The 26199-nt window shown below is 39.4% G+C and overlaps 1 protein-coding gene across 2 annotated transcripts; it reads right to left on the reverse strand.

The window, feature by feature from the left end:
* Positions 1-271: 271 nt before the first annotated feature.
* Positions 272-24437, reverse strand: LOC141495605 (zinc finger protein 397-like). 2 transcript variants are annotated; one of them, XM_074197134.1, is made up of 4 exons: positions 24373-24437; positions 22902-23409; positions 19668-19815; positions 272-6233 (listed from the first exon to the last, which is right to left on the reverse strand). In XM_074197134.1, the coding sequence occupies exons 2-4, from the start codon at positions 23322-23324 to the stop codon at positions 5338-5340; spliced, it is 1467 nt and encodes a 488-aa protein (XP_074053235.1). In that variant the 5' UTR covers positions 23325-23409; positions 24373-24437; the 3' UTR covers positions 272-5337. The 2 variants fall into 2 exon arrangements, with proteins under 2 accessions (XP_074053235.1, XP_074053234.1); XM_074197133.1 differs by lacking the exon at positions 24373-24437 and adding an exon at positions 23859-24044.
* Between the last annotated feature and the right edge of the window lie 1762 nt (positions 24438-26199).

The following is a 26199-nucleotide window of genomic DNA, read 5'->3' on the forward strand; positions in this document are numbered from 1 at the left end:
CTTGTTTGTACATAAAATGTTGCATGTTGTCTTGCGCTATGAGGGTCATTGAGAACAAGTATATTTGTAGTGTCTGGCAATTAAGTTACTTAAAGTACATCTAATGACAACAACTTTCTGACTGTCAAAGAACTGGAAACAAAATATGTCTACCTATTATGGAATGGCTAAACAAATTATGGTACTGTTATGTCAAGATCCTCCACAAAAATGAAGGACAAAAAACAACAGTTCTGTAGGAAACAAATATGATGAATACAGAGACACACAATTAATGTTTCATAAGGATAATGTTTATTTTGATGTTCCCTCCCAAAGTAATCTCCCCACACTTTGAGACAATTATAGTTCATTAACACATCTGTTAAACCCAGTACAATTTACATTGTTATCAATTAGTCATTCATAACTGTAAAGTTTTGGGGGGGTTTTAATGGATTTACCTGCTGAAGTTGTTTCTAGTTGGTGTGCATAAACAGGGCTTTCTCCTGTAGAAATTCTGATAATAGCTATAGGGATCCAAATGTCCATTTTTAGAGGAAAGTATTAAATAGTATATGAAATTTAGCAGAAGAGTCTTGGGATGAAGTCCAATTTCCCTTAATTTTTTATGTATCATATTGAAACTGTCTTTTCTCATCTTAGGTGAAAAAACTTTATGCGACACAAACTGGTGTTTCTTGAAGATTAATTTTTTCTTCTAATTTGCTTGTGAAGTCATGTTATTCCTGTAGTTCTATACTTAACAAAATGTCTGTGTGAGTTAAATCTGGGATTGATTCTTGTTAGCATCCAGTGGGATTCTGGTGATATGCAGTCTGTCCTATATCCAATAAATCTGAGAAATTTTCTAATGCTCTTTCTTTTCCTCATATTTTTTTGGAGAGTAAAACTGAATGACCAGCAAACTCCTACTATCCCAGGCATGTCAATTGTTACATAATGCTGGGTAAGGTTAAACCTTAACTGCACACGGTTCTAGTTAGAACTGGCTGCAGAAGTTCTCCCACAAATTTGTTGCTATAACACAGCTAGAATTCCATCTTCCTCAGGCCTGAGTTGGCCTTCCGAGTTCATTTTTAGAAATCCTACGTTAAGATTCTGGTCCATGTTCCCTGACCCTTATCACCCCATCAGCAATGTGATAACTGCCAGAGCAAACAGAAAGTTTGTCTAAAAATCCCATGTAAATCCAGGTCCCTAACACAGGGTGCCATGCTTTTGAGTAGAACCTAAATCCCCCTACTTTGCCTAGGCTATCACCCAATATGCTAACCTAGTGTGACTTAAGATGGAAGGGGTGAGGGAACCAGCTCCCATGGAACTCTAGCCCTGACTGAAAGCTCTCTAACCACATCATTCTATACCAAACTTCACTGGATCACAAACCATTTTGATCCATCCCACTTTATTTGCCATAACCCTACCCTAAATTTCCATGAAAACAATGATTTTTGAATTACCTTAAGCTCCATCTTCCTCTAGTCCTGAAACCTATTTTTAAAATTGTAAATGAGTATCATAAGAGCAAATGTTGCCAATTTTCAAAAAATAGATGAGATCAGAGTCCTAAAAAGCAGGAGAGCTTGATTTTTTTTCATAACAATATCCTAAAACACTATTAAAGAGACAATTCACAAGCACCGATAATGAGAAGTTACTAAAAGCCAGCACAGTTTTAACAAGAATAAAGAATGGAGGAGCAGCTAGGTGGCGTAGTGGATAAAGCACTGGCCTTGGAGTCAGGAGTACTTGGGTTCAAATCTGGTCTCAGACACTTAAAAATTTACCTAGCTGTGTGGCCTTGGGCAAGCCACTTAACCCCATTTGCCTTGCAAAAAAAAAACCTAAAAAAAAAAGAATGGAATCTGATGAAGGTAGTAATTAAACTGGTAGAACGGGGAAATAATGTAGGTGCAGTTTGTTAGAATTGCTAGATTAGAACAAATCATCTAGCAAAGGTTTTCACATTATCTTTGGGGACAAGATCAAGAGGTAAGGACTTGGTAATAATACAGTTAAGTGGATCTGCTCAGACCCAAAAAAGTAGTCACCAATGGGATCTCCAGTGGACTGACCCAGTCATCTGTCCTTGATCCTAAATTCTTCAACATTTTGTCAATAACTTGTAAAAAAGCAAAAAAAAAAAAGTATGTCAAATTTGTAGATGGTTGCAAAGTTCAAAGGAACAGCTAATTGATAGATTTAGTTTACAAAAAGACCTTTGACAAAATAACATAATGATTTGAGTCAAAAAAAATGAAACTTCATATGAATCAAAGTAAAGTTCTACACTTTGTTCAAAATCATCAATTTCTCAAGCACAGGACAGGGAACTATCAATTTACACACACAAAAAAAATCTGGAGTTTCCAGCAGACCACAAGTTCAATAAGAGTCAGCACTGTGACAACAGTCAAAAAAACCAATACTACACACTAAACTTCACTGACAGGATCAGCATCACTTGAGAGAGTAAAGATTCTACTACCCTCAACTTTGAGTGGACCACATTTGGAGTAAATATATGGCAGTATAGCTTTTTCAAAGAAAATGGAGGAAGTTTTGTCAGCCTAATCTCCTCTAAATAAGTGAGGAGACACAGTTTTTAAGGACAGACAAAATGTGGCATGCCCAGAAGAGGGCACCCAAGACTGAAGGAAGACTAGAGAAGATACCCATCAAGATAAAGGAACATGGGGCGGCTAAGTGGCACAGTGGATAGAGCACCAGCCCTGGAGTCAGGAGTACCTGAGTTCAAATCTGGCCTCAGACACTTAATAGTTACCTAGCTGTGTGGCCTTGGGCAAGTCACTTAACTCCATTGCCTTGCAAAAACTAAAAAAAAAAAAAAAAGATGAAGGAACATGATAATAGTCTTCAAGTCTAAAGATCTGTCCTATGGAAGAAAAATTAGACTTAATCAGCTTGGCCTCAGAGGCAGAACCAAAAGCAAAAGGCAGACTCTGCAGACAAATTTTCATTTGATGTCAGTAAAAACTTCCTTTTCTTAGGGATAAATAGGAGTGGCACTAATTTCAATGATTCCATGACTTCTCTGAGATAAACAGATTCCCTACAGCTCTCAAGCTCTCATTTCTCACCTGTTCTCTTCAGAGAAAATCACATGCTTTGGAAGAAGACTTGGTTAACCAGTATCTAAAAGATGTTTCATGACATTTTACATCCAAGAGTAAAAGACAGGTCAGTCTACCCTCCAACCCTAAATCCCATACCTCAGTTCTCACTGTAGACTCCAATTGTCACCAAATCCCCTCCCCAGCAAAATACATCAAGGTAGCTCCATCTAATTCCATAACAACTCAGAATTTGGCCATAACCCTTTTAGGGTTTTAATCTTTTTTTTTTCCCCTTTGGTCCTATACTCGATATTTTCACATCCTGAACAGTTACTAATCACGTGGATTAGCTGGTCTAAAAAGAATTATTTCTAAATTCAGAAACTGCTGATCATTCCATCACAGTCACAATAAGATCATTTCCCTACAATGTTCACTCCCAAATCCAAATCTAGGACTTATCAGTTGCAAATACAAACATGATATCCAAAAAAATAAAATAAAACATGATAACCATTCATCACTGAGCTAGGTTGTGTGTGCAAATTCATAGGTTGAGGAAGGTCTCCACTAGTTACCAAATCACCCACCATCCAATTCCAAGGGCCACATCTTCTTAACTTTACCCACATGTAGCAGGCAGGACTGATCAATGGCAAAAGGATTCTGATGCCAGAAGACTATCAGGTTTCCATTTCTACCCTAAGGAATAAGGGTAAATAAACTTTTTTGGTAGGCAATGGAAAGAACAAAAATACTGAATGGTCAGCAAAAATACACATGTGCATACAATATACCTATGCACATAGTGTACCCACACTCCCTTCCTCAGTAACAATAGTTTTCAGGGCACTGACTGATCAAAAAAGTGGTATAAAGTAAAATCCTTTTCTAAAACTGTAGTTGGACAAGTCTAGAGGAGAAAAATGAAGTAACTCAAGCCAAACCCACAGCAACATGGAAAAATGGGACTTCCAGAAGCTAAACAGCATCTCCTATCATTTCACTAGTCAGAAGAGCCCAGTGATTCTACTAAGTACCCACTCCAGGAATTGAGTCAGTGACTCCTCTTCCAAATCATGGCTTTTCAGCACTGACCTGAGAGAAACAAAATATTTCAATCACCCTCTCCCTAAAAAAAGTAGTAAGAAAGTGAGATGCCCCAACAACAGCAGAGGGTGCTCCTCAGGACAAGGATCTCAAGACCTGAGTTTGGTCAAACTTCAAGATAACTTATGGCTAAGGGAGGGACAAATAACCGACAATTAGAACCATTTATTAAACTGAAGATCCTTTCAACATGGTTCAAACTCCTTTCTTTTTGAATAGGAGAAAAAATCTTTGTGAAATCCTACAGCTGTCACTCTACAGTTCCCTAGTCCAACAGTTTTGTTTGGACCCTTTTAGAAATGAGCTGTTCCCAATGCAGCTTGGAGGACCTACTTGCCCATACTATACAGCCTGAGGGGGGCTGAGCACCCAAACCTGTCCTAATTCCTTTAGGTACAATCCCCCTCCTTTTCTTGGGATATGTTTCACTTGTGAAATAGCAAAAATCATATACCCTCCCCTCTTAAAAGATAACTATTTACAAAAATAATAGCAAATACCTTACATGCCAAATATAAGAAACTATATGAGAGTGTCTATTTACTTTCTTTCTTGGCATACTAATAACCACTCTTCACTGTCAGACCTCTTCAAAGACATAAGACTATCTGCAGTTATTCCCATGGGAAAAAAATACTGGCATCTCTCTCCTCATGTAGTTCTGTTCCTCAGAGATAAATGCCACTGGAGGTAGGGGAAGAAGTAGGGGAAGAGTCACTGACAATATCCACATCACTCTGATGTCAATGACAAAAGACAACAAATACAGAAATTCCTTGACAGTGGTTAGAGGGACAAAGCAAATTTCCTGTGTCCAATCCATAGTTTCTTGGAGTGACTAAACTCCAGCTCAAGATATTATATTCCCATTTATTTCACATTCCTTGAGTTTCCTAAAAAGGGAGGAGGTAAATAATTAAAGCTTCCTCCACTCATTACTTAACTTAATCTATCACAAAATAAACCTTATTTCTCATAGGCACATGGGCACTCAGGCAAGAACCAAACACAATAAGACAAATATAGATCCTGCCATTGAGGAGCTCATAATTACTTTATGGGGACTATGATCCCAGGATATTTCTCTAAGACTTAACAAAAGTTACAAGTTGTCTTAAAATCTATCATATTCAGAATGTGCATAGGGTCAAAGTTTGGTGTGTACTCTTCGATGTGTCATAAGGCCAGACCAATGCCTGAAGGGTTTCCCACATTCTTTACATGAATAGGGCTTCTCTCCAGTATGAATTCTCTGATGTTGAGTAAGGGCTGAGCTTTGATTGAAGGCTCTCCCACATTCATTACACTCATAGGGCTTCTCTCCAGTATGAATTCTCTGATGCTGAATGAGGGAAGAGGTCTGATTGAAGGCTTTCCCACATTCCCTACAGTGATAGGGTTTATCTCCAGTATGAATTCTTTGATGCTGAATCAGATCTGAGCTCCCCCTGAAGGCTTTTCCACATTCACTGCATGAATAGGGCTTCTCTCCCGTATGAATTCTTTGATGCTTCCTAAGATCAGAACCCCGGCCAAATGCTTTCCCACACTGAGTACATTTGTGGGGCTTCACTCCCATGTGACATTTCTGATGTTTTCGAAGTTCTGAGTTCTGCTTGAAGGTTTTCTCACATTCACTGCATTCAAACGGTTTCTTGACAGTCTGTTCTCTTTGATGTATGGTAGAAGATGAATTCTGGCTAGAGTTCTGGTCATTTGTATTGGCTATATGGGGTTTCTCTCCTCTGTATTGTATAACCAAGTCTGAACTCAGACTTTCATCATAATCATCACCATTCTCTCCTAAGGGAGTTTTTTCAGAAGGGATAGTCACTAACATAATTCCATCATGGGAAAGGGATCCATCCATTTTCTCCATTTTGCTTTCTTGCTCCTCCAAAGTGCCTTCACATTCATAGACTTCTCTAATCTTGGTTCCCTTAGAAATATTCACTGGGAATCTTGTAGATATCCTTTCCTTTGAATCTACTTCATCAGGAAGTTCTTGCTTTGGAAAGCCCCACTTGGTACTAGTCTCAAAATCTGAAATGATCAAGAGAAAAAAAAAAATGTCATATGTGCTGAGAAATAGAAACCTCCTTAAAGGAATACTGACATCTCCTCAGCCCGTAATGCATATTATCTATTGCAGTTATTACAACTTTAATACAACTCTTCAAATAAGCAGGAATTACAATTATCTTTATTTTTACATAATAGGAAATTGAGAATAAGAGAAATTACAAGATCATATAGTTAGAGTGGGATTTGTTCTCAGAGGCTATCTATTCTAATCATCTTTTATAGATGGGAGGGAAGGGGAGTTGATAGAAGGGCAGATTGAGGGAGGCAATAGTTAGCAGCTAAAATACTTTTGAGGAAGTACAGGGTACGAGTAGAATGGGGAAATGATAGAAAGAAATACAGCTATCAATCATAACTGTGAAAAAAAGTTTGAAGTTTCTCTGATAAAGGCCTCATTTCACAAATAAATAAATCAAAATTATAAAAATAAGAGCCATCTCCCAACTGATAAATGATCAAGAAATGTTTTCTGATGAAGCAAATCAAAGTTATCTAAAGCCATATAATAAATACTCTCCATCATAATTGATTGAAGAAATGTAAATTAAAATAAAGAATTATCTCACACCTATGAGACTGGCTAATAGGGCAGGAAAAAAATGATAACTGTTAGAGGTAATCTGGGAAAATTAAGACACTAATGATGGAGTTGTGAACCAATTCACCCAGTATAAAGAGCAACTTGGAACTATGTCCAAAGATCTATCAATTGGGGAATGACTGAATAAGCTGTAAGACATGATTGTGATGGAAGATTACTATGCTAAAAGAAAAGATAAGCAAAGATGCTCTCAGAAAAATCTGGAAAGATTTACATGAAATGCTACAAAATGAAATGAGTAAAACCCAGAGAAAGTTGTATATAATAATAGTAATTTTGCAATACAATTAACCGTGAAAAGCTGTTCTCAGTAATGCAAAGATCCAAGACAACTCCAAAGGATTTCTGATAAAAATGCTATCTATCCCCAGAAAAAGAACTCATGAAGTCAGAATACACATCAAAGTATATTTTCATTTACTTTATTTTTCTTGGGGAGAGAAATAGAATAATTTTTTAAAAAGCTGAACAGAAGGAAATACCCTGTAATGATAACTATGAATGTTAATACGATAAACTCACCCATAAAATGGAAGCAGATAGCAGAATGAATTACATGACTTTGACTGAAAGGGTGATAGCATAAGCAAAGTAGGAGAGCATGGATCAGGTTGTCAGATCTATGGATAAGGGAAGAATTTATGACCAAACAAGATATAGAGAGCATTATGGAATAAAACAGAAAGTTCTGATTACATAAAATTAAAAAGGATTTACAAAAAAAATAACTCAAAGCAATCAAGATTTTTACAAAAGCAGAAAATCTGGGGGAGGGGGTAGTAAGGAGGCAGAGTATTACAGCAGTTTCTCTGATAAAGGCTTCATTTCTCAACTATATAGAGAACTGAGTCAAACTTATAAGAATACAAAGCATTCCCAAGGGAGAGATATGAACAGGTTTTCAGAAAACAAATCAAAGCTATTTAGTCATTTGAAAAATGTTCTGAATTACCTACTGAGTACAGAAATGCAAATTAAAACATCTATGAGATATCACTTCATACCTATCAGATTGATTTAATAAAAAAGGAAAATGACAAATGTTGAAGGATGTTAGAAAACTAATACACTGTTGGTAGAATTATGAACCAATGCAACTATTCTGAAGAATAATTTGAAACTATACCCAAAGGGCTACAAACTGTACATATTCTTTCACCCATTAGTATATTTACACCCCAAAGAGATACAAAGGAAAAGAACTTTTATGTACAAAAATAATTATAGCAGTTCTAAAACAAAGAATTGAAAATCGAAAGGATGTCCATCAATTGGGAAATGACTGAACAAACTGTGTAATATGTTTGGGATGAAAAACAATTATGCTATATGAAATGACAAATTGTATGCTTCCAGAAAAAGCTGAAACGATTTACACGAACTGATGCATAGTGAAGTGAGCAGAAGAGTACTGCAATTACAGTAATTTTATATGATGATCAACCATGAATGATTTAGCTATTTTCAACAATACAATGAGCCCAAACTATTTCAAAGGACTTATGATGAAAAAATGCTACGAAAAAATACCACCTCCAGAGAAAAAAACAAGTTTGAATGCAGATTTTTTTACTTTTTTTCTTCATGTTTTTTGTCTTATATTTCTTTCACAACATGACTGATATGGAAATGTTCTGTATGACTACACATGAATAACTAATTGCTTGTCTTCTCAATAAGAGGGGAGGCAAGGGAGGAAGGGAGAGAATTTGGAAATCTATTTTTTTAAATGCATCTATAATTGGAAAAAAACATTAAGGCAAAAGGGGGGAGGGGAAGGGAGTCAAGGGTATATGCCTGACTTACTGCAAATCTATTCAACATTGGTTTTAGTACATAAGAGAAAAAATTGTTTTATTATTTACCACTATGAGAAACTCAGTGGTTAATACAATGTAGTAAGAAGAAATGTCCAGAATGTCACACATGCACTGGCTACTCTTCTCCTATAGCAAGTAGGTGATAGCTTTGGTTCTGAACTGGCTAAAGCAAGGACCACCCTATCACAATCACCTAAAATCCATTTAGCTTCCTTGAGTCCCCATCTTTGTTAGCATCTTACCTACTATTCAAATTCTAACTCAAATGCTCACTCTTTCATGAAGCCTCACATGATTCAATATCCTGAAGATCACCTCTGCCTCCTCTGAACTCCCACAGCACTTGGTTTATAGCCCTCCAAGTCAGAGAACATAAACTGTAAGATGTGGGAAAGACCAGACTAATGGTCATCTAATACAATTTCTTTCTGAAATAATGCAATCCCTGCATTCTATCTCCCTTCTCTATGGCTTTGCCCAAGCTGTCCTTCAGATCTCAAACGACTCTTCCCTTTCATATACTAGAACCCCCTAACTTCCCTCAAGTCCACCTCCAACACTTAAATCCTTCCTGATATCCCCAATACTAAATGCTGCTTCTCTCCTGAAATTTTCTTTTATTTTTATTCCTGGGTATAAATTGGATTCTTTCAGTAGAATGTAAGCTTCTTGAGGGCTGGGGTTACTATGTTTTATTTCAAGTACAGGGCCTTATATAAATATGCTTGAACTTGTTAAACTGATTTAAGTCCAATAAACATTTGTCCAATCTCTACTTAAAGTACTCCTTTAACAACTATTTTACTTTCTTCTGAGTCCCAAGGCTAGACAATAGTCATCATTAGGAATTTCTTCCCTATAATTAGCCTAAAAATTTTGCCTTTCTGTAACTTCCACTCATTGCCTATAGTTACATAATATTCTAGGGCTTTGATAAAATTTAAACTAATCCCTCTTCCCTATAAGAAGCCTTTAAATATTTGAAGACAGTGGCCATGGTCTCTTAAGTCTCTTCTTTTCTAGATTAAACACTCCAGGTTGCTTTGACTGATTTCTTCTGTGGCATGACTGTGAGTCTATTCATTTTTTTTAGGCTTGCTCCAGCTTGTAAATATCCTTCTTAAAATATGGCACCCAGAAATAAACAAAATATTCCATTCAGATGTAGCCTGACCTGGACAGACTAGATTTTTTAAGACTATGATCTCTCTCATTCTGGTCTCTAGACTTATATTAAATTCAAGGATGTTAGCTTTTCCTTTCTGTACCATCACAGGCAAAAATTTGGTGGAAAGTTGCTTATGATCTCTGCTTAACACATATATTGCTCTATGGAAAGAATGATTTGTTCTGATAGTATCTCCCTCAATGGAGGTAGGCCCTTCCAAGTGAAAGGATGGTGTCCTCCTCCAACAGATTTGCTAAAGGTAGAGAGGAGAATAGAAATTTGCCTTGCTAAACTCAAATCCATTTTCTCATGGAGGAAAGGATCTTTCAAATCCCCTTGAGTTGCACTAATTCAGTATTTTGAGGATGAAGTTACTTCTGACTGAGCGAATTCTTGTGAGCAGTAGGCACCCTATAGACCCTTCCTCCATGAGAAAGTCATCTAACCATTCTCAGGAGGAATGAACCAGAAATAGTAAAAAAAAGAAGATCGAGGCAAGCAAGAACTTGTAAAGAGGAAGAATACTAGAAGAAATGAGGAGTAGGTTTCTGTTAATAGACTTACGCTTTGAAAGCAAGCCCTACTAGACTGTTAGCTGACTTTTGTTTACTTTGCTTAATTAATTAATTAATCCTGCTAGCAGGTCTAGAGTGAGACATTGGTTATAGCTTTATAATGAGAACAACCAAGCTTCTTATAGGCATCATTAACTGAGATGGAAATTGTCACTAGGAGAGATTGTGGGGCAGTGAAACAAGTCTTAGCTATAGCATCAAAGGACCAAGGTTTTTTGGGGTTTTTTTTTAGGTTTTTGCAAGGCAGATGGGGTTAGGTGGCTTGCCCAAGGCCACACAGCTAGGTAATTATTAAGTGTCTGAGGCCGCATTTGAACTCAGGTACTCCTGACTCCAGGGCCAGTGCTCTATCCACTGCGCCACCTAGCCACCCCTAAAGAACCAAGGTTCAAAGACGATTTGTGTTACAACCTATGTGGTGACCTTGGGAAAGTCAGTTAACTTCCTCGGATCTCAGATTCCTCATTTGTAAAATGGGAGAACAGGACTACTTCAAGGGTTCTTAACCTGGGCCCATGAACTTTAAAAAAAAAAGGGTGTATTATAATTGTTCCAGTGTAATTGGTTTCCTTTGTCATCCTAAGTATTTATGGAGCATCATTCAGAGAAAGAGCTCACAGTCAAAGTCCATCACACAAAAAAGGTTAAAATCCTGTAATTATATAATCTAGTGAGCTTCTACTCAATTATAATTTTTATTTTTTTAATTTATTTTTTTATTCTCATTTTGTACAAATGTTTTTTTACATTAATAAAATATACTTGTTTACAAGTAAACAAAATACCCCTCCCCCCATGAATACAGATAGACTTGCTTGGGTGAAAAAGTAAAGGGGAGAGAAAAAAAATTAAAATTAAAAAAACAATAGTAATAATTGTAGGTATGGCCAGGTGGCGCAATGGATGAAGCACCAGCCCTGGAGCCATGAGCACCCAAGTCCATATCCAGCCTCGTAAACCCAATAATCACCCAGCCATGTGACATGCAAGCCACCCCAACCCCACTGCCCTGCAAAAACCAAAAAGAAGAAAAAAAAAGACCCAAAATAAAATAAAATAGTAATAATAGTAGGGGTGGCTGGGTGGCAGACAGAGCATTGGCCCTTGAGCCAGGAGCACCTGGGTCCGAATCCGGACCCAGACACCCAAAGATCACCCTGCTATGTGGCCCCAGGCAGGCCACCCAGGCCCACTTGCCCTGCACCCTCCCCCAAATAATAATAACAAAAAATGTGGTTTAGTCTGTTCTAACACTATCAACTCTGTCGTGGGTGGATCACATTCTTTATGATAAGTCCATCACAAAAGTTACTTCCATATTTTTCCAACGTTGCCATTGCTGATCTCAACTCCCTCCTTTCTTATTTCTCCACTACCATGTACTATATTTTCTCTCTCCTTTCACTCTGACTCTGCTGTAGAGTCGCTGAGTGGCGCAGCAGACAGATCCCTGGTCCTGGGGCCAAGAAGCCCTGAGCCCCCATACCACCCCTTAGGCCCAGAATCCACCTGGCCCTATGGTCCTGGGCAGGCCTTCCAATCCCAGCCCCTTGCAAGAAGTAAAAAAGAAAATGTGTTATATCTGACCACTGTCCCCCCATGGTCCATCCTCTCCTCCTTTATTCATATCCCCACCCCTTCCCCCTGTTCTTACTCCAGTTGTCTATACCCCATTGAGTATATATGCTGTTTCCTCTCCTAGCCATCTCTGATAAGAGCAAAGGTTCCCTTATTCCCCCTTGCCTCCCCCCTTCCAAATCACTGCAATAGCTCATTGTAATAAAAAAAAATCTTATTATGTGAAATATCTTGGACTATTCCCCCTCTCCTTTTTCTTTCTCCCATTCCATTTCCCTTTTTTTCCTATTGACTCCATTTTTACACCATATTTTATCTTCAAATTCAGCTTTCTCCTGTGCTTCAACTATAAAAGCTCCCTCTACCTGCTCTATTAACTGAGATGGTTCATATGAATATTATCAGTATCATTATTCTATACATGCAGTTCATCCTCATTAAGTCCCTCATATTTCCCCCCTCTCCTCCAATCTCCATGCTTCACCTGAGTCCTGTATCTGAAGATCAAACCTTCTGTTCAGCTCTGGCCATTCCAAAAGGAACCTTTGAAATTCCCCTGGTTCATTGAAAGTCCCTCTTTTTCCCTGCAAGAGGACATTCAGCCTTGCTGGGTAGTTCATTCTTGGCTGCATTCTAAGCTCTTTTGCCTTCCGGTATATTGTATTCCAAGCCCTACGAGCTTCCAATGTAGTTGCTGCTAAGTCCTGTGTGATCCTGACTGCAGTTCCACGATATTTGAACTGTGTCCTTCTGGCTGCTTGTAATATTTTCTCTTTGACTTGGGAGTTCTGGAACTTGGCTATAATATTCCTGGGGGTTGGTTTTTTGGGATCTCTTTCTCGGGGGGATCGGTGGATTCTCTCCATTTCTATTTTGCCCTCTGCTTCTAGAATATCAGGGCAATTTTCCTGTAGTAATTCTTTGAAAATGATGTCAAGGCTCTTTTCCTGATCATGACTTTCAGGTATTCCAATAATTTTCAAATTATCTTTCCTAAGTCTGTTTTCCATATCAGTTGTTTTTTCAATGAGATATTTCACATTTTCTTCTAATTTTTCATTTGTTTGGTTTTGAAGTATTGATTCCTGATTTCTAGTAAATTCATCAATCTCCCTGAATTCTATTCTTTGTCTGAAGGATTTGTTCTCCTCAGAGAGTTTTCTTATCTCTTTTTCCCTCTGGCCAATTTTGCTTTTTAAAGCATTCTTCTCCTCAATAACTTTTTGAACTGTTTTATCCATTTGACCTAAGCTGGTTTTTAGCATGCTATTTTCTTCAGCATTTTTTTGGATTTCCTTGACTAAGCTGCTGACTTCATTTTCATGTTTTTCCTGCATCTCTCTCCTTTCTTTTCCCAGTTTTTCTTCCAACTCCCTCATTTGATTTTCAAAGTCTTTTTTGAGCTCTATCATAGACTGAGCCCAATTTCTGTTTTTCTTGGAGTCTTCAGATGCAGGAGCTTGTGCTTCCTCATCTTCAGACTGAGTATTTTGATCCTTCTTGGGCTCATTTGCAAAATATTTCTCAATGGTCTTCCTCTTGTTTCTTTGCTTGTTCATTTTCCCAGCCTAAGCCTAATTTTTGGGGCGCTTCCTGAGCTTTTGGGACACTCCCACAAGGGTCTCAGTGTGTGAGGTTCTGTCCTCTCTCCTGGTCTGTGAATGACCATAAGCGCCCCCCTCTGCCATGGGGCTGAGGTGGGGGGCCCTGTTGTCCTATGGCGGGGCCTAGACTGGGATCAGGATCTGAATGTGGTCAGAGCCCCAGAGTCCTGTTCCAAGGGCAGAGGACAGAGCTAGGCAGTCTCTCTCTCTCTCTTCACTCCCCTCCTTCAATTCAATGGGATCATGCCCTGAGGGTTCCTGCTTACCGGCTCCCCCTGCTTCTGTTTCCCGGTCTAGGCTGCGGAAAGATCAAGCTGCTTGCTGTGTGCCCTGGGAGCTGGGCTTCACATGCTCACTCTGGCAGAGGTCCCCCGCTGTTCCCCCACTTTGTGCCCGGTGCTGGTGCTCCCCGGGGTGCAGCTCAGGAGACCCCAGCTGCTGTGAGCTGCGGCTCCCAGCGCCCTGGGGCTGCCTCCGGGAGGCTGAAGTTCTTTGGCTCTGGCGGGCCGCCCCTCCAACCTCGGGGAGCAGAGCCTTTCTGCTCTTTTCCAGGTTACCTTGAGTAGGAGAACTGCCTCACTGGGTCCCTTTGTGGGTTCTGTCTCTCAAAAGTTTAGTTAGAGTCCTTAGTTTATGAGTTTTTATCAGAGAGCTCCTAAGACTCAATCCCTTCTTGTCGCCCTCTTGGCTCTGCCCCTCTCAATTATGATTTTTAAAATGCAGAGAATTTTTATTCAAAAGTGAAGACTATAAACATTAGAATTACTAATTACACGATCATTTTAATTATTGTATGTAATCAAAACAAGATTTAAGGAAACATAAATTTTTGCTTTTAACATTTTAGGTTCAACATGTCAACGTCACTTGAATTGTTTCTTTCTTTCTCGTTCCGGAAAGAGTCAGGAGGCTGTGTCACTATATCAGAGAGTCCACAGGAAGGAGTAAGGTATAAACCTACTAGTAGGTTATTTCAATAGTCCAGGCATGAGGTAATGAAGGTCTGCACTAGAGTAGTGGCAGTGGTAGAGAAGAGAAGGAGTCATATTTGAAAGATGTTGCAAACATGAAACAAAGGCATTGACAAGAAAGTGGATGACGGGAGAAAGATAGTGAAAAGTAGAGAATAAACCCTACAATGTGAGCCTAAGTGACTCAGAAGATACTGTTGCTGTCTACAAGTATTAAGGAAGGTAAAGTAGGGGAAAGTTTAGAGAGAAAGAGAATGAGTTCCATTTTGGACATAATGAGCTTAAGATGTCCCCTATACATACAGTCTGAGATGTCTAAAAGACAGATGGAGAGGAGTGACTGGAGGTCAGAAGAAAGTTTGGGAAAGGATAGGTAGATCTGAAAATCTTCACCAGAGAGATGATAATTTAATCCATGAAAGTTGATCAGATCATCAAGGGAGGTAGCATAGAGGAAGAAGAGAAAAAAGCCCAGGACAGAACCTATGGTTTAGAGATATTAACCTGAAAGAGAATCCAGCAATGAAGACTAAGAAGGAAGTCAGAAAAGTAGGAAAAAAAAGTAGGTGTCTCAAAAATCTAGAGAGAAAAGTATGAAGGAACAGAGAGTATTCAACAATGTCATGGACTGCAAAGGCAATTTACAGATGAGGAGATCAAAGCAATCCATAGTCATTATGAAAAATTGCTCTAAATCATTACTTATCAGAGAAAGGCAAATTAAAGCTTCTCTGAGGTATCACCTCACACCTCTCACATTGGCCAATATGATCAGAAAGGACAATGATCATTGTTGGAGGGGTTGTGGGAAATCTGGGACACTATTACACTGTTGGTGGAGCTGAGAACTCATCCAACCTTTCTGGAGAGCTATTTGGAACTAGGCCTAAAGGGCAACAAAAATGTGCATACCTTTTGACCCAGCAATACCACTACTGGATCTACACCCTGAAGAGATGATGAAAAAGGGTAAAAATATCACTTGTACAAAAATATTTATAGCAGCCCTGTTTGTGGTAGCAAAGGATTGGAAATCAAGTAAATGTCCTTCAATTGGGGAATGGCTTAGCAAACTGTGGTATATGTATGTCATGGAACACTACTGTTCTATTAGAAACCAGGAGGGATGGGATTTCAGGGAAGCCTGGAGGGATTTGAGTGAGATGAGCAGAACCAGACAAACACTGTATACCCTAACAGCAACACGGGAGTGATGTTCAACCTCGAAGGACTCGCTCATTCCATCAGTGCAACAATCGGGAATAATTTTGGCTTCTCTGCAAAGGAGAGTAACATCTGTATCCAGATAAAGAGCCGTGGAGTTTGAACAAAGTTCAAAGACTATTCCCTTTAATTTAGAAAAAAAGCAGATATTTTATTGTCTGATCTTGTTACCTCTTAAGATCTCTTGTCTCTTCCTTAAGGATATGATTTCTCTCTCATCACACTCAATTTGGATCAATGTACAACATGGAAACAAAGTAAAGACTGACAGATTGCTTTCCGTGGGGGGGGGGGGGTGGAGGTGGGGAGGGAAGTAAGATTGGATTGAAAATTGTAAAACTCAAAATAATATCTTTAATAAAAAAAATGTCATGGACTACAGAGAGGTCAAATGAGAATAAAGACACAGAAAAGGACACTGTAATTGGCAACATTAGTAACTTTGAGCAGTTTCAAAGGAATAATAAGGGTGAAAGTCTAATAGTAACTGGTTAAAAAGAATGACATGAAAGTGAACTAACTTATTGTTAAAATGCCTTTTTGAAGAATTTAGCTTCAAAGTCAGAAGAAATATAGGAGGTAATTACCAGGGATGGAAGAATCAAGTGAGGGTTTTTTAAAAATGGGGGAGACATGGACTTCTTTGTAGGAACTACAGAAGGAGCCTCTCCTTGAGTCTTCAAGATCAGTAATGCTGATTGTATTTATTGGATGTGTTGAGAGAATTCCTCAGTCCAATGATCATAATAGCCTCCTGGAGATTAATTCCTCCCACCTTTAACTGAAGGTCAATAAATCTAGAAGTAAAGCTAGAAGATAAATACTTTAATTAGCATTAGCTGTTGGGAAGTTGTCACTAGCTAATACTTCACAGAACATTAGCTCCTCAGGTGTGAAGACCCCTTCACTAGTACCTCAGGTGCAAATAGCTGTTGATCCACCTTTGGTATCCACTTTCACTCAACTCTCAACTGTAGCTCCAAAAAGCTGTAGCATATGCAGTGGTCACACCCTGGTAAACTATCTAGGCAGAGGGACTAAACCAGTTGAAGTAACTAGCCTCTAATCCATCAGTGAGTACGGGGATGTCAAGCATATGAAGACTTCCCCCAATGGAATGGGTGCATGAAAACAATTTGTTCCAATAGCCATGAAGGTAACTGAGCTAAGGAACATTTAGAGTTTGAGCAGACACTGAAGATGCCAAGGATTTCCACTGCAATCTGGGCCTTCACCAGTCATCATGACTTTTATTTAGTCACTGGACTTCAATGACTCAGGAAGAGAGAGTGAGACTGATGGCTTTATGCAATTCTGTCTCACTTAAATCCAATTCACTCAAAAGTCAAGACATCACCCATAAGTCATTGGTCCTCTTTGAAAATAAAGGATGAACACCATTCTCCTCCCCTACCTATCTTGGCAAATACCACATCAGCTCTACATCATCTTCAAGTCCCTTTGTCTCCTTGTCCTATTATTTAATCTAGTTCAGCCCTAAATTGTTCCCATTATCCTTTGCCTTCACTTTTATTATACAAGTGCTCCTGAATAATATTAGAGAAAACTGAAATTGTGTTGACTAGGTCTATTAAAAATTTATGTTATTGGGCAGCTAGGTGGCACAATGGATACAGTGAGTCCTAGAGTCAAGAGGACCTGAATTCAAATCCAGCCTCAGACACTTAATAATTACCTAACTGTATGACTTTGGGCAAGTCACTTAATTCCATCGCTTTGTAAAAAAAATAAAATAAAATAATAATAATAATAATGTTATGCCTTATACCAGGCTGTCCAAAATGTAGACCACAGTACAACTTTATGTGGCCCCCTGTGGGTTTATTAAATGCTTTAATAAATAAAGCCAAGCTTCTGCAGAGCTCTCACTAAAAGGGCAAATCAAAATATATTGTCTATTGTTTCAATAAAAACTTTTAAAAGTATGGTTGGACAGCTCTGTCCTTTACAAAAATAAAGTAAAAAAAAAATTCCCATATGTTCAAAAATATTTATAGCAGCTCTATTTGCAGTGGTAAAGAATTGGAAATTGAGGGGATGTCTATCAATTGGGGAATGGCTGAACAAGTTTGTGGTATATATATATATATATATATATATATGTTATATTGCTCTATAAGAAATCACAAATGGTAGGACTTTAGAAAAAGCATGTAAACAATTATATGAACTGATGCTGAGCAAAGGAAGCAGAACCAAAAGAACATTAACAACAACACTGTGAGTTGGGATGCAGTTCAGAGATCTAAGACAACCCTGGGAGACCTGTTATAGACAATGTCATCCTCATCTAGAGGAATACAAAAAACAAACAAAAAACCCCCCATAGAATCTTGAATGGATACTATGTTTACTTTTTTAAAAATTTCACTTTTCCTTCCTATCCCATGGTTTTCTGTCTTTTCCCTTAATCCTAATTCCTCATAAACAAAATAGTTTGTAAACAAACTAAAATGCAAACATGTTAATCACAAATTTATATGTACAACTTTTATGAGACTGTTTGCCATTGAGGGGAGAGTAAGAAGGAAAGGTGGTAGAAAAATATGTCTTTTATAAATATAAAAGTGGATGGATGTTGAAAAACTTTCATAACATGTAATAGGAAAAAAATTTAAAAATCTTAAAAAAATACAATTTTTTAAAAGAATTTATGCTCTAAGAACTAGAAGAACATTGTATACCCTAACAGCAACATGGGGGTGATGATCAACTTTATTGTACTTGCTCATTCCATCAATGCAATAATCAGGGACAATTTTAGAGCACCTTCGATGGAGAATACCATCTGTACCCAGAGAAAGAACTGTGGAGTTTAAACGAAAACCAAAGTCTAGTACCTTCAATTTTTCTTTTAAAAGTGTCTTATGTACTATATAATTTTTCCATCTCTAATATTTTATTTTCTACTCAAGGATATGATTTCTCTCCTAACACATTTAATTTTGATTAATGTATATAACATGGAAAAAACATAAAGATTATCGGACTGCCTTCTGTGGGGGGGATGGGGGAGGGAAAGGAGGGTGGAGGAAAAATTGTAAAATTCAAATCCTTACAGAAAATGATAGGTAGAAACTACTATTGTATATAATTGGAAAACAAATAAAATGTTAATTTGAAAAGTACATATTGCTTCCCATGAAAGAACATAGCAAAAAGAATTTATGCTATATAATCTCAACTGGGTCCTCAATGTAACAAGATAATTCTTTTACAACTCCCCTCAATCAATTCACTATTCCCTGGCCCCCACCCACCACTAATACTACCATCCTCTATGCTGAGAGCCCAGTCTAATATTTCACTGAAGAAATCAGCCTCCTCAAAGAGTTAGTTCTCCTTTTTATCTCACCTCATAGCATGCAGCTTCATTCCCTACTATCACTTCCTTCATCCCATCTCTCACAAGAAGCAGATCTTTTTCCTTGTCAAGGCAAGCCTCACTATGTGAACAAGTGATTTCAGTCCATCCGTTATTCTTCAGCAGCTTGTGACCTGTTTCCTCGTCTTTGATAGCTTCCTTCTCATTTAAACTTATATAGATCCTGAGATGGCTGATCTTTAAAATTAAAATCCTTTCAAGAAATCAAAGATTTTAAATAAGAAGGGACCTGAAAAGCCATCTAACCAAACCCCCCACGTTACTGATAAGAATTGGCAAAGCTAGCATTTCATCTTTTGACACCAAATCCTGTATATCACACTAACTCTCAATCACTAAAAACAATAAGCTGAGAAGCCAGACTGAGCTCTAACCCATTTTAAATATAATTCCCCTCTTCCCCTCACCACCTCTTTTCTCCCTTCCTCCACTCCTTACTCCTCACCTCTTTCTGATAGGAACTGGGGTTCTGGAGACCCACACTTGATCTGAGCATTCACAGGCTGTTGCTGGACATTCAGGGTCTCCTGGGATGCCCTCAAGGGTGCCATCTTCTCCCAAGCTCCTGCTTCTCTCTGTGTACTGGATGCAACCTGAAAATAAGGAGACAGATATGTTTGGCTTTGTGAAAGAGTCACCTTACAAGCTAAAACATAAAATACGGAAAAAAAAGTACATTCTTTCAGGGATACAGAAGAGGGAAGAAGAACCAAAATCTTTTTTGTCAAATTCAAATTGGCTATATTAAGATTAACCATAAAATAATCCAGGAGGCATTTTTTATTAATAATGAATAGTCTGCTGCCTTCCAGGAAAATGGCTGACTTGGCACATGAAAAATTAACTCCATAGGAAAATTCTGTTACGGATAGACAGGAATTCTCATGAAATTTATCTTAATGTTATGATGTGGCTATCTGAACCCTGAACAATTTGGTATTTATTTATTAAGTTCAAGAAAATTTCAAACTCCTCTTAATAGTTATCTTTTAACCAATTAAAAAAAATTGTGGGCTTCCTTTTAATCATTTGTAGATCTACCACATCCATGTTACTTTAAATTTTAGAAATTATGAGAAACATGTTATAGCGAAACAATTTTTCTTTTTTTAATATATTTCATTTTTCTCCAATTACATGTTAAAAACATTTTTAACTTTTGTTTTAAAGCTTTAAGTTCCAAATTCTATTCATGTTCCCTCCCCAACCTCCTCCATGAGAGAGAAAACAATAAGATATAGATTATTCACAAAAGGACAGTTATTAAGCACAAAACCTAAGTATAGAATGTAAGGGGGGATTTTAAGTACAGTATATGTTAGCTGAAAAAGTTGGAAAATTTGATTACCTCCTTTGTTATTGTGATAGAAGATAACAGATTAAGAGTTGAAAGAAATCTTAAAAGTTAACTAGTCTAACCCTTTCGTTCTACAGGGTTAAAAAACTGAGGACAGAGTAGCTAAAAGGCTTGCTCTAGTAAGAAGAAAACACATGACTCAAGCCATGGTCCTCCCAATCCAAATTCTCAACACATATTACACTCTTATCAGTCTCCCTCCCACTCCATGCTTATTTTCAGTCTACCTTTTCAGTATCACATTTGAGCCCCTTCTCCTTGGTTTCCATAACACCACACTATCCTTGTTCTCCTATCTTTCTGACCATTCCTATGTTCTTCAGTGGTTCTATATGCTTATAAGTAAGTTTATTCAGTTCTTTGCCCTTCACTCATCTCTTAATTTGGCAGGTCAAAACACTCAGTCATCCTTTATTTCTTCCTAACATCTCATCTATTCACTCAACAAGTCCAGTTGATTTTGTCTTTCTATACATATAGCTTTGCATAGTTCTTCACACAAAGAAGAAAAAGTCTCCCTATCTCTAGTCTTCTTTATTTCTTTATTTATTTCTTTATTTTGAATTTTACAATTTTCCCCCTAATCTCCCTTCCCTCCCCCCCTTACAGAAGGCAGTCTGTTAGTCTTTACATTGTTTCCTGGGTATACATTAATCTAAGTTAAATGTAATGAAAAAGAAGTCATATCCTTAAGAGAAAAAAAAATAAAATATAAGAGATAGTAAAATTACATAATAAGATAACGGTTTCACCTCTAGTCTTAACAAAATCAGTCAATAAACCACAGAATAAACTTAGTAAAAACTACAAGCTCTTGCTCAAAAACTAAAATAATCCACACTTCACTGTCTCCTTTAATAATACTGAAAAAGTTCAAATTCCTTAGCCTATTTTATTAGATCCTGTTCCCCTTCTAGTCTCATCTCAAACTGTTTCCCTATAGGAATCTTTCATCCAGAACTAGTCATCTATTCCCTACATATTTGAATTGGTTCTCCAAGGATTACTATACTGGTGTCTTTAACCTCTCCCCTGGATTGAAATTACTTCCTAGATGTTTCCAATGAATGACCTGGGGCATCTCAAGCTTAACAGTCTCCAACTAAACAAATAAATTCTTCTCACCCCCAATCCCTTCCATTTCTACTAAGAAACCAATATTTTCCCTGACATGCAGCTGAAAATCATGGCCATGATCTTTGGATGTGGTCAACAAAGAAGAAGGAAGAGACACAGATCCTGTAGATCCTATCTCTGAAATCTTGTTCATAACCATCCCCTCCTTTCATTTACATTTTGATGGTGCAGGGCTCTCTCTACCTCTACACTAGTGACTCTTGACCAGTCTCCAAAGAGCCTACTCCAATCACTGTCCAATGAATCTTAACAATGCATTTTATTATCTTACATAAAAAAAGCTTCCATAGGTCCCTACCACCTAGTCTTATGTTAGAAGCCTACTATTGTCAGTGCTCACACCTAAAATCCACTAACTTCCCTGTACCTCTCTCTTGAAATTCTTCCTATCTTTTTTCCTGTTCGCAGTTCAAGGACCATCTCCTTCCAAAAACATAACTCAGGGTCCCTAAGAGTCCGATAAAACTGAAAGGAATCAACAACAACAACAAAACCTTCCTGACTCCAAATCCAGGGATCCACTGTGCCACCTGGCTGCCTCCTATGTGTTTATTAGAGTTACTACCTAATTACTGCAACTATATTGTTAATATTCAAGGAGATTTACAATACAAAGGCACTTTATTGTTTACTTTCTTGTTTAATATTTACTATGTTTTGTGTTTAATGAACTGTTTATTTTCTTGTTTAAAATTTACTATTTATTTTGTGTTTCTTGAACTGTAGCTAATATAGTTTTGTCAATTTTTAAATGAAATCAGAGGAAGCAAGGATTATGTCTTCTTATAGCCTTCACATTGATTAACACTGATTTAACTATAGGAGGCACTCAAAAAAATATTTGTTGAATGATTCTACAAACATGTTCTCTATAGCCCCTTTCAATTAGCAGGGAATTCTTGCATATCTTCAAGAGTAGTTGAGCAGGTAAGAGGTAAAGGAGAGACCGATGTGTGGGCTAAGGGTCCTAGTCAATCACAGTAAAGCCTGTAGCTTATTCCCTTAGTCAACAAATCAAGTCAACCAATATTTATTAAGGGTCCATCATGTGCAAGGTATTGTGATGGGAATACAAAGGCAGAACAAAAAAAAAATAATAATAATAATAATAATAACTAAAGCCTGCTCTCAAAGAGATCAAAAAAGCCTCTTTTCTCATAATAAATCACACTTGCCCCTTCGCACCTGTTGTCCTGGTTCAAGAAGCTCTCTCTCCAGATCTTCCAACACAATGACCACCTCTTCTCCGCTCTCTGGGTGCTGATCCCTCACCCAGGTGCGCAGGTCCTCCGGCAGAATGGTCAGGAACTGTTCTAGGACCAGCAGCTCTAGGATCTGCTCCTTGGTGTGTATCTCCGGCCTCAGCCACTGATGGCAAAGTTCCCAGAGTTTGCTCAGGGCCTCTCGGGGTCCGGGGGTGTCATAGTAGCCGAACTGCCTGAAGCGCAGGCGGAACATCTCCCGGGTGGAGGGGCTGCTCCTCTTCTGCTCGCCTTTCCCCCCCCAGAGGTAATCCTCCTCGTCTTCCATGTTTGCTCCCTGAAGTCTCTCTTTCACCGTGGGATTCTGGGGATCCAGGGCTGCCGCCTCTCTAGACTCCACCGCCATCGGAGCTTGCTCGAGCCGAGAAGAAAAACAAAACAAGAGGCTTGGGGCTCGGGGATGCTCCCCTTGGGTGGCTCTTCAAGGACACCTTTGGGGCAAAAGAAACCAAAATCAACAACGGCGTTATTCCTCATTCATACTGTTATTAAATGGGCAGAGGCCTCAGGCGAGTTAAGGAGGGTCCCACAAAGGGAGCATTCCTTGAATGTGGAATGTGACGCCAAGAAAAACTAGTTCATCAAGGAATGCCTAAACAATTTGGGACATTTGGCGTTTGCGCGCCCCCTAGCGGCGGGAGGGCGAGGCCTGCTCCGGAGCATGCGCATTGGCCCAGACGGCGCCTTCCCCGCCCCCCAGGAACGCCCGCTCTCTCTCCCCCCGCAGCCACACCTGGCTGGGTCTCCCCAGCAGCCCGGCCTCGGGCCCCCCGGGCTCCGCAGCGCCAGGCACGGGCCTCGGCCTGTTCCCGAGGGGCGCAGGGGCTCCGCTTCGGCGCCCAACCCCGCCCCTCCGCCCTCCGGCCGACCCCGTTCGCACCTCGACTTCCAGATTACATTTCCCGGAACCTCCGGGCCGGGTTTCCGCCCTTTCCGGGGTGATGGAGGCCGACGGACCGCTGTCAAGCGGTTGCTATAGAGACCGGGTGGCGGAGCACGTGACTCCGAAAGAGAGACAAGCGCCCACCCCGCTGTGGGGCCCCGGGTGCGGCCTGCAGCGGCGCCGAGGAGGCGCGGCCGCCCTCGGGCTTGGATGGGCGAGGGAGCTCGAGGCTCAGCGTCCCGCAGAGAAAGGAAGCCTTGCCTTCGCTCTCTCGAGAACGTCGCCGCCTTGAACACTGGGAAATGTAGTCCGGAACAATGGCCCTTCCCTCGGCCCCGGAGGCCTCTGGGAATCGTAGTCCAAAAAGCCATTTGCCACGACGCGCTCCGGCTCGTCGAACCCTCCCGCCGGCGGGACTGTGGAGTGTGTAACGGAGAATGGCTCCTCAAGCCTACGCGTCCGGGCCCCTCCCTGGCTTGTCCTTTCCCAACCTGGCCCTCAGCCTCCTTACCTCCTTTGCCCACAGGGAAGATGGCGGCGGGGATGAAGCCTAGAAATCCCAGGATGGAGTTTGGCGCCGGGAAACTGGGTGGTGACGTCATGGCGGGGGAAGGGCTGCGAGGAGGAGGAGGAGGAGGAGAGGCGGCGGCGGCTGACGGCTGGCCCCTCGGCCCCGGCCCACCCGGGAGGCCGTCCTGCCGCCCGCCGGGTGTCCGGATGCTTTGGGGACCACCACTCCGGCTCACGTGGCGACCTCCAGAAATGGCATAGCCGGGGTGTCAAAGGGTGCAGAGAGCGAGATTAGCACCCCACGCCCCAGTCCTGGCCCGCGGGCACTATTGCCCACGCCTGATGGATGGCAAAACCCGGGCTGGCTGACCAGGATGACGGGCCGGTGCCGGTGGGTGGCTGAGGCCGGCTCTGCGGGCAGGCTGCTCGGACATCACCCAGCTGCCAGGCAGGGCCCCCTTCCCTCACCCGCCCTTTATTTCTCCTTATTTATTCATTCCTTTCCATATGAATCTCGTGATTCCTCTGGGCAGCAGTAACCTATTGCTATTTTTAATGGAGCCCGGAATTAAGAGGAAGAGCAGCTTAGATTGGGAAGGGGGGACAATGGCTGGACTTCTTTAATGATTATTAACGTAGTGAAGCTTCAAATTTTACAATCCTAGAGTTGCCCAGGAATAAAAAGCGACTTGTCACCACCAGTAAGGGTGAGGTTGTGACTTTGATGACCTCAGAGCTCCAAATGAATGATCTCATAGATTTGTGTTCTTGGGGCCTATCAGGGCACTGTGAGCCAGTTACAATCAAGTTCAATTAGAAACTTTTCCTTTATCTTGTTTGTTCCGATGGTCTTCTTATCCATTTTTTAACCTGTACCAAATAGTTTTGATGATTATTGTTCTATAGTAAAACTGGAGTTCTGGAAGTGCTTCCATTCCTTCATTCTTTCCCCTTTTTCTGCTGTTTCCTTTGAGATGATAGACCTTTTACTGCTCCAAATAAATTTCTTTAGCTCTAAGAATTTCTGTATCTCCTTGATAGTTTGGATTATATAGGTCTAAATTTGTAAATTAATTTATATTTGTAAAAATAAATTTTAATCATTGACACAGCTCAAACATGAGCAACAAATAATCTTCCTATTATTTTAGTAACTCTTGACAGTAAAGGATATCATCAATGAAATGTATTATTGAAAAATTAGGCAGACTGGTCATGTAGCAAAAGGAAGGGATTACCATTTTGATGATCTTCGTGTTACACTGATTTCTTCATGATGTCAAAAGGAAGTGAGACACAGACACAAGGAAACAACAATGAAATGTTAAAAAATGAGCTCAAAGAAAAAAATTTTAATATTAACAATTTTGTGAAAAAACACAATAATGATGATACAAGTCCTTAGGGAGAATATTTCATCCTTACAATTAACAAAATTTTTTAAAAAGAATTTATGAACTAAATGTGCATTTTTAAATTAGAAAGCCTACAAATAAACATACTTAGAATAAGCACAAAAAAGGAAATGTTAGAAATTAGAAGAAAAATAGATTAACTAGGAACCAATCAGAAATGATAAGTAAAAACAAAAATTCTTTGAAAAGATTAATAAAAATTGATTCCCCTTTTAGCCAATTAAAAAAAGAAGACAAAAAATTAAATCAACAAAATAGCAAATGTACAGGGTGAACAAAGCAATAAAAAGAAAATGTAGTGGAGTTTCTTCCACTCCCCAATTTTATCACATCCACAGGGATTGAAATTTCAGACCATAAAGAGGTAGAAGAAAAAAACAAGGTTTTTAAAAAACTTTTTATTGATACTTTCT

This window comes from Macrotis lagotis, chromosome 8 (assembly GCF_037893015.1).
Source record: "Macrotis lagotis isolate mMagLag1 chromosome 8, bilby.v1.9.chrom.fasta, whole genome shotgun sequence".
Classification (NCBI taxonomy): Eukaryota; Metazoa; Chordata; class Mammalia; order Peramelemorphia; family Peramelidae; genus Macrotis; species Macrotis lagotis.